This window comes from Neoarius graeffei, chromosome 15 (genome assembly GCF_027579695.1).
Source record: "Neoarius graeffei isolate fNeoGra1 chromosome 15, fNeoGra1.pri, whole genome shotgun sequence".
Lineage (NCBI taxonomy): Eukaryota > Metazoa > Chordata > Actinopteri > Siluriformes > Ariidae > Neoarius > Neoarius graeffei.
In genome coordinates this window covers 43,333,704-43,347,604 of record NC_083583.1, presented here as the reverse complement: position 1 = coordinate 43,347,604, position 13,901 = coordinate 43,333,704, and the positions used below count along the sequence as shown (strand labels likewise).

At 40.7% G+C, this 13,901-nt stretch overlaps 2 protein-coding genes across 3 annotated transcripts; one reads left to right on the top strand and one right to left on the bottom strand.

Annotated features, from left to right (window-relative positions):
* Nucleotides 1-7: 7 nt before the first annotated feature.
* On the top strand, nt 8-4,158 carry rfxank (regulatory factor X-associated ankyrin-containing protein). 2 transcript variants are annotated; one of them, XM_060941371.1, is made up of 8 exons: nt 8-294; nt 413-531; nt 2,664-2,729; nt 2,838-2,938; nt 3,018-3,143; nt 3,232-3,298; nt 3,806-3,886; nt 4,030-4,158. In XM_060941371.1, exons 2-8 carry the CDS (start codon nt 432-434, stop codon nt 4,071-4,073), a joined length of 585 nt encoding a protein of 194 aa, XP_060797354.1. In that variant the 5' UTR covers nt 8-294; nt 413-431; the 3' UTR covers nt 4,074-4,158. The 2 variants fall into 2 exon arrangements, with proteins under 2 accessions (XP_060797354.1, XP_060797353.1); XM_060941370.1 differs by having other exon boundaries at nt 410-531.
* nr2c2ap (nuclear receptor 2C2-associated protein) lies at nt 3,738-12,773 on the bottom strand. Its single transcript, XM_060941372.1, has 5 exons — nt 12,704-12,773; nt 12,507-12,597; nt 9,784-9,889; nt 7,842-7,909; nt 3,738-4,512 (listed from the first exon to the last, which is right to left on the bottom strand). Exons 1-5 carry the CDS (start codon nt 12,739-12,741, stop codon nt 4,390-4,392), a joined length of 426 nt encoding a protein of 141 aa, XP_060797355.1. The 5' UTR covers nt 12,742-12,773; the 3' UTR covers nt 3,738-4,389.
* Between the last annotated feature and the right edge of the window lie 1,128 nt (nt 12,774-13,901).

Genomic DNA, 13,901 nt, shown 5'->3' with positions numbered 1-13,901 from the left:
TCGGGCTCCAACATCAATCCAAACAAATAGTTCCTAGGTGTTGAGGGGGAAGCGGTTTCACATCAAGATGAAAAGAAAACAGTGTAAACTTCGACAAATCTAAAAAACAAACAAAAAAACGAGTTTATGTTTTTTACTTTTAAACAAAACGTGTTACAAGTGTGATGTATGACTTTTTTTTTTAACCCCTGAAAATCGACGCGCTTTGAAATACTGAAGTATGTTTTAGTTTCACTTTTGTGAGGCAGTAAAACAGGAAATAAACAGGAATTGTCTGAAGAAGTGCTGATACTGGTAAGATAATACTACTCGGTAATTTCTATTATATTCATGTCTGAATAAGTTTTTGAAAATGTAACTAGTCGAGTAACAAATGGACAGGGTTTAATTTGGGCTACTTTATTTGAAGCAGGTGTAATGACAAAGCCGTGATGGAGAAGATGAGTGAGGAGAGCTCGCTTCACCACTCCACCACCCTCACTAACAAACAGCGCGGGAACGAGCTCACAGTCCGACCCGCCACTCTGGACCGTAAGCAGCTCACAACCCAAATCCACATGCAATACAAAACCCCTTAGAGAACAATCACAATATTCATCTCATCTCATTATCTGTAGCCGCTTTATCCTGTTCTACAGGGTCGCAGGCAAGCTGGAGCCTATCCCAGCTGACTACGGGCGAAAGGCGGGGTACACCCTGGACAAGTCGCCAGGTCATCACAGGGCTGACACATAGACACAGACAACCAGTCACACACATTCACACCTACGGTCAATTTAGAGTCACCAGTTAACCTAACCTGCATGTCTTTGGACTGTGGGGGAAACCGGAGCACCCGGAGGAAACCCACGCGGACACGGGGAGAACATGCAAACTCCGCACAGAAAAGCCCTCGCTGGCCACGGGGCTCGAACCCGGACCTTCTTACTGTGAGGCGACAGCGCTAACCACTACACCACCGTACCGCCTCACAATATTCAACCATTCCTTTATCCATCTTCAGTAAGCATTTTACCCTGGTCAGGGCGGCAGTGGATCCAGAGCCAGTCAGGAACACTGGGCGCTAAGCATGGGCACACCTTGGATGGGAAGCCAGTACATTGCAGCACACCCTGGATGGGACACCAGTCCATTGCAGGACACCACACACAAACCTAGAGGCAATTTTATCAGCCCACAATTTTTTTTTTTTTTGAGTGGGGGGAGGCTGGAGGAAACCAGAAAACCCAGGGGGAGAATCTGAATATGCACAGTACTGGAGTTCAGAATCAAACCAGACTGTGGAGCGATGAAGCTGCAATGCATCAGTGCCATTACCCGTTACACCAGCATGCCACCCACGTTTGTTTTAGACAATGTTTCACCTGTAACACATATAGTAATTTTACACGTTATTTTTATCAATGATTATTTTCCACAGGATTTAGTGTGCCTAGTCACATCTTTTCCACATGTGATCACATTACTGATATACTTTTATACATATGTGAAAGACATATGCTCTTGCATGAGAACATATTTGATTTTTCCATAAGGGCTGATTCATCAATGTTAGCACTATCACCTCACAAAGTTCAAACCTGCTTTCGATTGGGGGCCCTTTGTGAGCAGTTTGCATGTTCTCCTTGTGCCTGTATGGGTTTCCTCCCACAGTCATGCAGATTAGATCAACTGGCTCCTCTAAAGTAACAAGTGTGAACGGCGGTCTGTCTCTTCATGTTAGCCCTGTGATAGACTGGCAACCTGTCCAGGGTGTACCTTGCCTCTTGCCCCATGTCCAGCTCACCCGTGATTGTCTATCCTGCAATGGATAAGCAGTAAAGACACTGGATGGTTGGATGATTCATCAAAGGCCTGTTCACATTAATGACAGATAAGGATCACATAGGAATATAAATGTGAAGGATCTGAACATCCATCCATTATCTCTAGCCGCTTTATCCTGTTCTACAGGGTTGCAGGCAAGCTGGAGCCTATCCCAGCTGACTACGGGTGAGAGGCGGGGTACACCCTGGACAAGTTGCCAGGTCATCACAGGGCTGACACACAGACAACCATTCACACTCACATTCACACCTACGGTCAATTTAGAGTCACCAGTTAACCTAACCTGCATGTCTTTGGACTGTGGGGGAAACCGGAGCACCCGGAGGAAACCTACACAGACACGGGGAGAACATGCAAACTCCATGCAGAGCCAGCCACTGGGGTCAAACCCAGGACCTTCTTACTATGAGGCAACAGTGCTAACCATTACACCAGCATGCTGCCCAGGATCTGAACAGTAAAGTGGAATAAGTATTGTAATGTGAACAACTACTTCTTTTGGCTGCTTCAGTTAGGGTTTGCCACAGTGGATCATCATGATTCGCATATTTGATCTGGCATAGTTTTTTTGTAATGTGAACATAGTCATTGATTTTAAAACCAAGTTGAAAAGAGACATCTGCTAGTGCCGGGAAATATGCAGACAGCAGCATAGCTTGGTGATTCAAGGATTTTTAAGGTGTGTTACAGCAAGAAAATCACCATCCTGAATGCCATATTTGAACACCATATGGTCCCATATTTTAAACCCCACCATGACCATCTTCCATTATCAGTTGTTGTTTCGCTATACTGTATGAAATGAATTACATATTTTGACTTCCTTCATTTATTAGATTTGTCCGTTCATCAGCTGGCCGCTCATGGGGAAATCTCAAAAGTGAAGACACATGTTGCCAGTGGTAAGCAGTACTATGTATTAGTGGAATTGCTTTATACAATGCCAAACAGTAATCTATACAAAGCATGCTTAGTTGTTTTGGTTTGTTTTCTTTTTTTTCTTCTTTTAGACCGTGCCCTACTGAACAGTCAGGATGAGCGGGGATTCACACCACTTATGTGGGCAGCAGCATTTGGAGAGATTGAAATGGTCCAGTTTCTACTAGAGAAGGTAGGAAAGGCTACACGATGAGTAGACCAACCATCTCTTGTGTTGGATGTGTTACAAATCTAGTTGTGCCATAAATCAGGGCGCCGATCCAAAAATCTTCGCACGGGAGCGAGAGTGCGCGTTATCCTTAGCCAGTGCTGGGGGATATGCAGACATCGTCGAGATGCTTTTAAAACATGACCTTGACATCGATTCCTATGATTGGGTGAGTACAAAATAAAACAAAATGGCATCAAAGTGTATAATCGAATCTCCACATGTATAACCACATTACTTCTTCATTTTTGACACAGAATGGAGGTACTCCTCTTCTTTATGCAGTTCGTGGCAATCATATAAAATGTGTGCAAGCTCTGTTAAGTAAGTTTATAATTATGCTTATTTTTAAAACAAAATGAATACATTTTATAAACTTTTTCATCCAACACTATCAGCTTTCTATTTTTCTAAACATTAACTAAGCACAAGAGTTAAGGTCAAAGTCACCCATGCACTTTATTTTTATATAATGTTTATATTACAGAGCTGATGTCATTTTGTGCCAAGAACAATGTGAAATAAAAAGTAATGATGAGTATTTGTGAATCAGAAAAAAAAAAGTTATTTAACTGCCTAACTGACATCTTTTATTTACACTCCCACCTGAGTGTACACACATCTGCCATCAGGACAGCAAACAGAAGAGCTCTTGGGCTTCCATTTTCATCAGTATTGATTGTATTGAAATATAAATAAGATTGAAGTGTTGGTTAGAGTGATATAAAATCTAATTAGATGAATAATGAACCAAAAGCAAGAATTAGGTATAATAATTATTGCATTTATTTTATTCATACAAAAACAATAAGCACAACTGTGTGTGTTTAGGACATGGAGCTGATATTACATTCGAAGCAGACTCTGGATACAGTCCAGTGGCACTTTCCATTGCGCTTGGCTACAAAAAAAGTAAGTATCCTTTACAGGTATATCTGAAATTCATCTATATACTGTTTGCTATAGGATAATTCATAAAGCAAATGTTGCTGCCTATTAAATTATTTTTGTCTGATTACTGTCTGATCAGCACCTTTTTGAAAAATCATTTTCAGTGCAAAAGCTGCTTGAGGATCACATACTGCACCTGCTTCGATGATCACATGACTATATTTAAGTCACAATTCTCTTTTTGAAAGCCTCTCTTTGTGTACCTTTCTAATAAAATGTCACTATAAACCTGGGTTAGTCAAAGCCATTTATTAAAAAAAAAAAAAAAACACACACACACCACCTCCTCATTGGCGAGCAGATAAATACACTCAATCCCCAATATATAAAATTAATACCGGGTTGGGGGAAGGAATCAGTCTGTGCTCAAAGAAAGTGTGTACAAGATTCAGGTAGTCTGTCCATCACAGCAAGCTGTTGCCTTTTTGCATTCTGGTTGCCTCATTTGTTCTCTTTTCCAAACATCAAGAAGCACTTTCTCCCAGGACATCCAACAAGTAAACTATTATTCTTCCAAAAAAGTCTGTACTGTTTTCAAATACTATTTTAAGCTTCTGCACCAGTGGGGCATTTTGAATGGGAAAGCTGTGGGTGAGGAATCAAGGCTAATATCAGCATGGGACAAGTGAAAGATGTGCACTTTCTGGCACTGAACTAACATCAGCAACTGGGCAAATCTCTACTTCATGTTTCCAGTTCATCATTAGCATTGCTAAACTGAAATTGTGATAAGTGACCAAGTTACATATTACATACCTTACTATGAATGAGTGTCTTTTGACTTGTACTGTATGTACATACGTACATACTAGTGCATCTCAATTAGAATATCATGAAAGTTGATTTTCTTTTTCGTAATTTAATTCAAAAAGATAAACTTTCATATATTCTATATTCATGGCACAAAGTGAAACATTTCAAGCCTTTTTTGTTTTAATTTTGATGATTATGGCTTATAGCTCATGAAAATCAAATCCAATATTTCAAATTATTACTTAAGAATATTTCCTAAGATAAATAAAAAAAAAAAGGGACTTACAAAAATGTCAAACTTCTAAAAACTATGTTCATTTATACAGTGGTGCTTGAAAGTTTGTGAACCCTTTAGAATTTTCTATATTTCTGCATAAATATGACCTAAAACATCAGATTCTCACACAAGTCGTAAAAGTAGATAAAGAGAACCCAGTTAAACAAATGAGACAAAAATATTATCCTTGGTCATTTATTTATTGAGGAAAATGATCCAATATTACACGTGAGTGGCAAAAGTATGTGAACCTTTGCTTTCAGTATCTGGTGTGACCCCCTTGTGCAGCAATAACTGCAACTAAACGTTTCTGGTAACTGTTGATCAGTCCTGCACACCGGCTTGGAGGAATTTTAGCCCATTCCTCCGTACAGAACAGCTTCAACTCTGGGATGTTGGGGAGTTTCCTCACATGAACTGCTCACTTCAGGTCCTTCCACAACATTTCGATTGGATTAAGGTCAGGACTTTGACTTGGCCATTCCAAAACATTAACTTTATTCTTCTTTAACCATTCTTTGGTAGAACGACTTGTGTGCTTAGGGTCGTTGTCTTGCTGCATGACACACCTTCTCTTGAGAGAACATGGACAGATGCCCTGACATGTTCCTTTAGAATTGGCTGGTATAATTCAGAATTCATTGTTCCATCAATGATGGCAAGTTGTCCTGGCCCAGATGTAGCAAAACGGACCCAAGCCATGATACTATCACGACCATGTTTCACAGATGGGATAAGGTTCTTATGCTGGAATGCAGTATTTTCCTTTCTCCAAACATAACCCTTCTCATTTAAACCAAAAAGTTCTATTTTGGTCTCATCCGTCCATAAAACATTTTTCCAATAGCCTTCTGGCTTGTCCACGTGATCTTTAGCAAACTGCAGATGAGCAGCAATGTTATTTTTGGAGAGCAGTGACTTTCTCCTTGCAACCCTGCCATGCACACCATTGTTGTTCAGTGTTCTCCTGATGGTGGACTCATGAACATTAACATTAACCAATGTGAGAGAGGCCTTCAGTTGCTTAGAAGTTACCCTGGGGTCCTTTGTGACCTCGCCGACTATTACACGCCTTGCTCTTGGAGTGATCTTTGTTGGTCGACCACTCCTGGGGAGGGTAACAATGGTCTTGAATTTCCTCCATTTGTACACAATCTGTCTGTGGATTGGTGGAGTCCAAACTCTTTAGAGATGGTTTTGTAACCTTTTTCCAACCTGATGAGCATCAACAATGCTTTTTCTGAGGTCCTCAGAAATCTCCTTTGTTTGTGCCATGATGCACTTCCACAAACATGTGTTGTGAAGATCAGACTTTGATAGAGCCCTGTTCTTTAAATAAAACAGGGTGCCCACTCACACCTGATTGTCATCCCACTGATTGAAAACACCTGACTAATTTCACCTTCAAATGAACTGCTAATCCTAGAGGTTCACATACTTTTGCCACGCATATGTAATATTGGATCATTTTCCTCAATAAATGACCAGCTATAATATTTTTGTCTCATTTGTTTAGCTGGGTTCTCTTTATCTACTTTTAGGACTTGTGTGAAAATCTGATGTTTTAGGTCACATTTATGCAGAAATATAGAAAATTCCAAAGGGTTCACAAACTTTCAAGCACCACTGTACACTCAATCCTTGGTTGTGGCTTCTTCACCACAAATTACTGCATCAATGCGGCATGGCATGGAGGTGATCAGCCTGTGGCACTGCTGAAGTGTTACTGAAGCCCAGGTTGCTTTGACAGCAGCTTTCAGTGTATCTGTCTTTTTGGGTCAGGCGTTTCTCAGCTTCCTCTGGACAGTACCCCATAGATTCTCAATGGGTTTCAGGTCAAGCGAGTTGGCTGGCCAATCAAGCACAGTAATATCATGGTCAGCAAACCATTTGGTAGTAGTTTTGGCACTGTGGGCAGATGCCAAGTCCTGCTAGCAAAGGAAATCGGCATCTCCATAAAGCTTGTCAGCAGATGGAAGCATGAAGTGCTCTAAAATCTCCTGGTAGATGGCTGCGTTGACTCTGGACTTGATAAAACACAGTGAACCAACACCAGCAGATGACATGGCACCCCAAATCATCACAGACTGAAGAAACTTCACACTGGACTTCAAACACCTTGGATTCTGTGCCTCTCCACTCTTCCTCCAGACTCTAGGACCTTGATATCCAAATGAAGTGCAAAATTTACTTTCATCTGAAAAGAGGACTTTGGATCACTGAGCAGCAGTCCAGTTCTTTCTCTCCTTAACCCAGATAAGACACTTCTGATGTTGTCTCTTGATATTAGGAATGTGCCAGTTGTGGCCCCCTTCCTGAAGAGGTCTGTGCCTAGTGGCTCCTGATGCACTGACACCAGTCTCAGTCCTCTCCTTGTAAAGCTCTCTCAAGTTCTTGAATCGACTTTTCTTTTTTTTTCCCTTCAATCCTCTGAAGGCTGTAGTCATCCCTGTTGCCTGTGCACCTTTTCCAGCTAGCCTTTTCAGCAATGACTTTCTGTGGCTTACCCTCCTTGTGGAGGGTGTTAATGGTCGTCTTCTGGACAACAGTCAAGTCAGTAGTCTTCCCCATGATTGTATTTGCATGTACTGAACTAGACTGAGAGATACACTGTATTCATACTGTTTTACTCAAACTCAAAATGAAATATCCAAATAATTTGAGATGTTTTTTTTTTGTGCTGTAGGCCACAATTATCAAAATTAAAATAGAAAAATGCTTGAAACTTTAATGTGTCATGAGTCTAGAATATATTAAATTTTCACTTTCTTAAATAACTGATGGAAAATATTGAACTTTTTCACGATATTCTAAATGCTTGAGATGCACTTGTCTGTATATAAAAATATAAGACAGTGTCCATGAAAACTTTTTTTAAAAGGATATTTGCAAAGAGTTGTTGTCTTCTGGATAGAAGTCCATAATATGTTCCAGATTCCCATCTTTTACACATCCTTGGACAGACAGTGGAGGAGAGAAGAAAAAAAAAAGCACAACATTGAATATGGCAGGAAAACCCAGCTGTGGATCTGTATGTATAGAATCCAGCAGAGTTTAACTTTTCATACACACCTGATTTAGGATGTACAATACCACAAAATACAGACGTAACATTGTGTTGGTGTACAGGGATGATGATAGTAAATGGTTAGTATTAACTGTATCTTAGGCTACATCCACACGACAACGGCAACGAGATTTTTTTTTTTTTAAATATTGCGTCCACATGGGCAACGGATCAGTAAAATATCAGGTACATATGGCAACGCAACGCTTGCTGAAAACGATGCAATACACATGCCACACCTCTACGTGCGCTGTAAGACGGTCCCATCGGAGACACCAGAACAATAGAAGAAGTAGACGCATGCGCATAAACCCCTTCTTCTGTAGCATTAGCCACATAAAGTTTTGATTAATAATCAGTAGCGTAAAACAAAAGACGCGGAAAGAGGAATGAATGGGGGTAGATGGAAGCCGGTACGCCAACATTCTGATATCCTCCAGAATTCTTTAATGGTCCGGAATAAATTGAATGCTACATGTTGATGACTTTGTTCTTCTACGCCCTTTTTGAGGAATGTATTGTCGGACTTAAACCAACATCTGAAGAGGTGAGATCGCTCCTTTTTTTTTTTTTTTCCTATTTTTGCTGGCGGGATTGTTTTTGTTTTTGGAAAGCGCACGGGCGGTGCACGGTTTGGTACTGCTTCCGCAGTGTTTAGACTAAAGACTCTGCCCTAAGGGCTATTCTCTCACTCTCTCTCTCACTTTGCACCATTACACAATAAATATTCACAGTGAAAATATTTTGTAAGCGTGTTTCATGAACCAAGTTACAGGATTTGTTGACAACTCGCATCGAGTTCGTTACACTTCTACCCAGCGTGAAGCACTGACAGTCATGTGGTTGTGACGTCATCGTAAACAAATCCATTCTACTCATCCAGACGACTTCGCAACGGCGCCGTTGCCAGATTTTTCCACTCTGGAACCCGTTCTCAAAAGATTTCGTTTTGGGGCACCCAAAATGCCGGTGCCGTGTGGACGCCAGGCCGAAACGATAAACAATTTTATCAGATTCACCTGAATCCATTGCCGTGTGGACAGGGCCTTAGGTTACAAGATCATGCTTCAGAGAAGGTTATAAATTTTAAACTGCAGCACAGGATTCTGATAGGTCAGAAGGTGTTGCTTTGTCTATAACAGCAGTGCTATAGCAGTACTTATTCTAATGTGTTATCAGCTCTATAGCAACAACTCATTCACATGTACTTGTATGGCAGATGCACCATTTAAATGGATTTGTTGGCGAGTTGTGAGTGTTGTAAAAGTTTTCTATATGGAGACTTTTTTTTTAGCATTTTTGAAAGGAGTTACCAGTGCTTTAGTCTGTAGTAAAGCTGACATGGCGTAGTCTTGTAGGACTTTGTGCTAGCTCTGTAACACGACAACCTGCATTTTTTGCCTCTTTAAGAGATAAACTGCTTTCATTGGCAAACTAGGAGTATGACTCTTAAGGACATGCTGCCTGTTGATGCTTTATTCTTTACTGTAATGTCCCATTGGAAAATAAAACTTTCACTACAAGCACACACACCATTATGTACCAAAAACCATGATGCTGGGTTGTGTGGTGGTCAGGCCCAATTTGGTCATAGCATTTCTCCTATATACAGAAATACATACTTGTAATATCGTACTACAATGTGTGAGACTAAGTCATTACAAGTTAAATCTGGTGTGTTGGAACACCGAGGACTGTGAAGCTTTAGGATTGCTTTAGACTAAGTGTTTTGTTATAAATTTAGGGGGTTCTGACAGAGACCTTCTAACTTGCAAGTTTTTCCTGAAAATCCTCCTTGGAACTGCAGTTTAAGTTCTGACATTCTGACAGGCACAGGAAACTCCAGGAGCACCCACTGACACGCTCCCTGTGGAACGGAAGAACAACTTATCAAAACACTTCGCTGACGTGTTCTGAAGATCAGCAAGTATTTCCCGTGTTGTGAATAATGATCCTGTACGTAACAATCTTCATTCAGTGCTTTTATTTTGAGCAGAAATGAGAAGAAAAAGCAGCAGATTTCGAAATAGTTATTTGTTCCTTTTGAAACAGTCTCAAGCTCCATAGCAAACATCTTACGACTCTATACACCATGACAAAAACATACGGCACTTACTGTAACTAAGCATTGACTACATTTAACACTAATGTGCAGCTCAATATTTTAGAGAACACTCAGAAAATAAACCATACCAGTCCATAGAAAGATTGGAGACTAAGGAAAAATCCACCCTGAATGACTGAACACATTAATCTTTATAACATGTGATCTGCAGAAGCATTTTAGATTTATTATAATGAGATTATGAATAGACTTTGGGTTTATCAACAGGTTGGTCCATTTTCGCTTTGGTTCACAGTTCCCTACATTACCCAAAATGCTGTTCATTTATGTGTTGATAATGGTGCAATGGTAATTCATTTAACTCTACCTCTAAATTCATCTCTAAAGAGAGTGATGCTGCGATACAATAGTCCTTTAGTTTGTCAATCTCTCTCACATCTTCATATGTAAACTCTGCTCAAACAGATCAGCTTCACATTAGAATTGTTAAACATATAAATGTTTCAATATAAACATATTTAATGCATTTCAGGGTGGAGCTTTCATTTAACAGTTCTGAAGTGTCATGACACAGTGAACTTTGGTGTTTTTTTTATTATTAATAAACAAAATGTATCTACAAACCTAAAATAATGTACAGCTCATTCAATGCAAATAATACATTTTTAAATTCATGCTTAATAGTAGATAATGGGGAAAAGCTACAGTGGTGCTTGAAAGTTCTAAAGGGTTCACAAATTTTCTATATTTCTGCATAGATATGACCTAAAACATCAGATTTTCACACAAGTCCTAAAAGTAGATAAAGAGAACCCAGTTAAACAAATGAGACAAAAATATTATACTTGGTCATTTATTTATTGAGGAAAATGATCCAATATTCCATATCTGTGAGTGGCAAAAGTACAGTATGTGAACCTTTGCTTTCAGTATCTGGTGTGACCCCCTTGTGCAGCAATAACTGCAACTAAACGTTTCCGGTAACTGTTGATCAGTCCTGCACACCGGCTTGGAGGAATTTTAGCCCATTCCTCCGTACAGAACAGCTTCAACTCTGGGATGTTGGTGGGTTTCCTCACATGAACTGCTCGCTTCAGGTCCTTCCACAACATTTTGATTGGATTAAGGTCAGGACTTTGACTTGGCCATTCCAAAACATTAACTTTATTCTTCTTTAACCATTCTTTGGTAGAACGACTTGTGTGCTTAGGGTCATTGTCTTGCTGCATGACCCACCTTCTCTTGAGATTCAGTTCATGGACAGATGTCCTGACATTTTCCTTTAGAATTTGCTGGTATAATTCAGATTTCATTGTTCCATCAATGATGGCAAGCCGTCCTGGCCCAGATGCAGCAAGACAGGCCCAAACCATGATACTACCACCACCATGTTTCACAGATGGGATAAGGTTCTTATGCTGGAATGCAGTGTTTTCCTTTCGCCAAATATAATGCTTCTCATTTAAACCAAAAGTTCCATTTTGGTCTCATCTGTCCACAAAACATTTTTCCAATAGCCTTCTGGCTTGTCCACGTGATCTTTAGCAAACTGCAGACGAGCAGGAATGTTCTTTTTGGAGAGCAGTGGCTTTCTCCTTACAACCCTGCCATGCACACCATTGTTGTTCAGTGTTCTCCTGATGGTGGACTCAAACATTAACATTAGCCAATGTGAGAGAGGCCTTCAGTTGCTTAGAAGTTACCCTGGGGCCCTTTGTGACCTTGCCGACTATTACATGCCTTGCTCTTGGAGTGATCTTTGTTGGTCAACCACTCCTGGGGAGGGTAACAATGGTCTTGAATTTCCTCTATTTGTACACAATCTGTCTGACTGTGGATTGGTGAGTCCAAACTCTTTAGAGATGGTTTTGTAACCTTTTCCAGCCTGATGAGCATCAACAACGCTTTTTCTGAAGTCCTCAGAAATCTCCTTTGTTCGTGCCATGATACACTTCCACAAACATGTGTTGTGAAGATCAGACTTTGATAGATCCCTGTTCTTTAAATAAAACAGGGTGCCCACTCACACCTGATTGTCATCCCACTGATTGAAAACACCTGACTCTAATTTCACCTTCAAATTAACTGCTAATCCTAGAGGTTCACGTACTTTTGCCACTCACACATGTAATATTGGCTCATTTTCCTCAATAAATAAATGATCAAGTATAATATTTTTTGTCTCATTTGTTTAACTGGGTTCTCTTTATCTACTTTTAGGACTTGTGTGAAAATCTGATGATGTTTTAGGTCATATTTATGCAGAAATATAGAAAACTCTAAAGGGTTCACAAACTTTCAAGCACCACTGTATAAAGCTTCGACAGGACGTGCTACTGAAAACTAGAAATAATTATTTTTTTACGTGATTTTGGAACACAAATATATTAATGAAGTGTTGTGAGCAATCCTTCGTTACCTGGTCAGAGTTCCAGCAGGTCTCTTCACTACAATCAAACATGAACTTTTTGCCAAACTGCTTGACATCTCTGTTTAAAACGGAGCTAACCCTATCAAACAAAATACACCGCATTTTAAACAGAACTTCCACACAGATGTGCTCGAAACACACATTACCTTACTGAAACTTTGATAATGAATGAGACACATCTTTACCTGCTCTGTGTGTTACTACATATCAGAGATACAGCCATTTTGAAATAATGTCATCAACTCCCAACTGCCGAAAACCAGTGTGGGTATTTTTTACGACATTAAAGACATTTACGGCTATCCACTAGATGGCAGTATCGCACCTTTGTTTACGTAAATTCGACTGAATATCAAAGTGGACGATCCATCCATTATCTCATCTCATCTCATTATCTGTAGCCGCTTTATCCTGTTCTACAGGGTCGCAGGCAAGCTGGAGCCTATCCCAGCTGACTACGGGTGAAAGGCGGGGTACACCCTGGACAAGTCGCCAGGTCATCACAGGGCTGTAAAACTGACATTGATAATAAAATTGGGGAAAAAAAAATATATATATATTTTTTATATTTTTTCCCGTCCACATCTGGGAGGGGCAGCACAGTGGTGTAGTGGTTAGCACTGTCGCCTCACAGCAAGAAGGTCCGGGTTCGAGCCCCGTGGCCAGCGAGGGCCTTTCTGTGCGGAGTTTGCATGTTCTCCCCGTGTCCGCGTGGGTTTCCTCCGGGTGCTCCGGTTTCCCCCACAGTCCAAAGACATGCAGGTTAGGTTAACTGGTGACTCTAAATTGACCGTAGGTGTGAATGTGAGTGTGAATGGTTGTCTGTGTCTATGTGTCAGCCCTGTGATGACCTGGCGACTTGTCCAGGGTGTACCCCGCCTTTCGCCCGTAGTCAGCTGGGATAGGCTCCAGCTTGCCTGCGACCCCGCAGAACAGGATAAAGTGGCTAGAGATAATGAGATGAGATGAGTTTTACAGCCCTCTGATGACCTGGTGACTTGTCCAGGGTGTACCCCGTCTTTCGCCCGTAGTCAGCTGGGATAGGCTCCAGCTTGCCTGCGACCCTGTAGAACAGGATAAAGCGGCTAGAGATGATGAGATGAGATGAGATGAGATGTCAGTTTTACTTAATAGTGTGTGCCTACATGCAATCTGAATTATTTAAACAACATTTCCACCAACTGACTGTCATTCAACAGTGAATTTCCACCGACAAACTCGTATCATTTCTCTTCTTGGGCGCTCGTCAAAGCGTCCCAGAAGTGCAGCGAAATAGCTAATTGTGTATGGTTGCTGGGGAAAAAATAATAAATATTTGGCCAATCAGCATCGCTGAATTTAATGGTTTTGGGGCGCTGGAAATTTCGCCCCGCTATAGAAAAT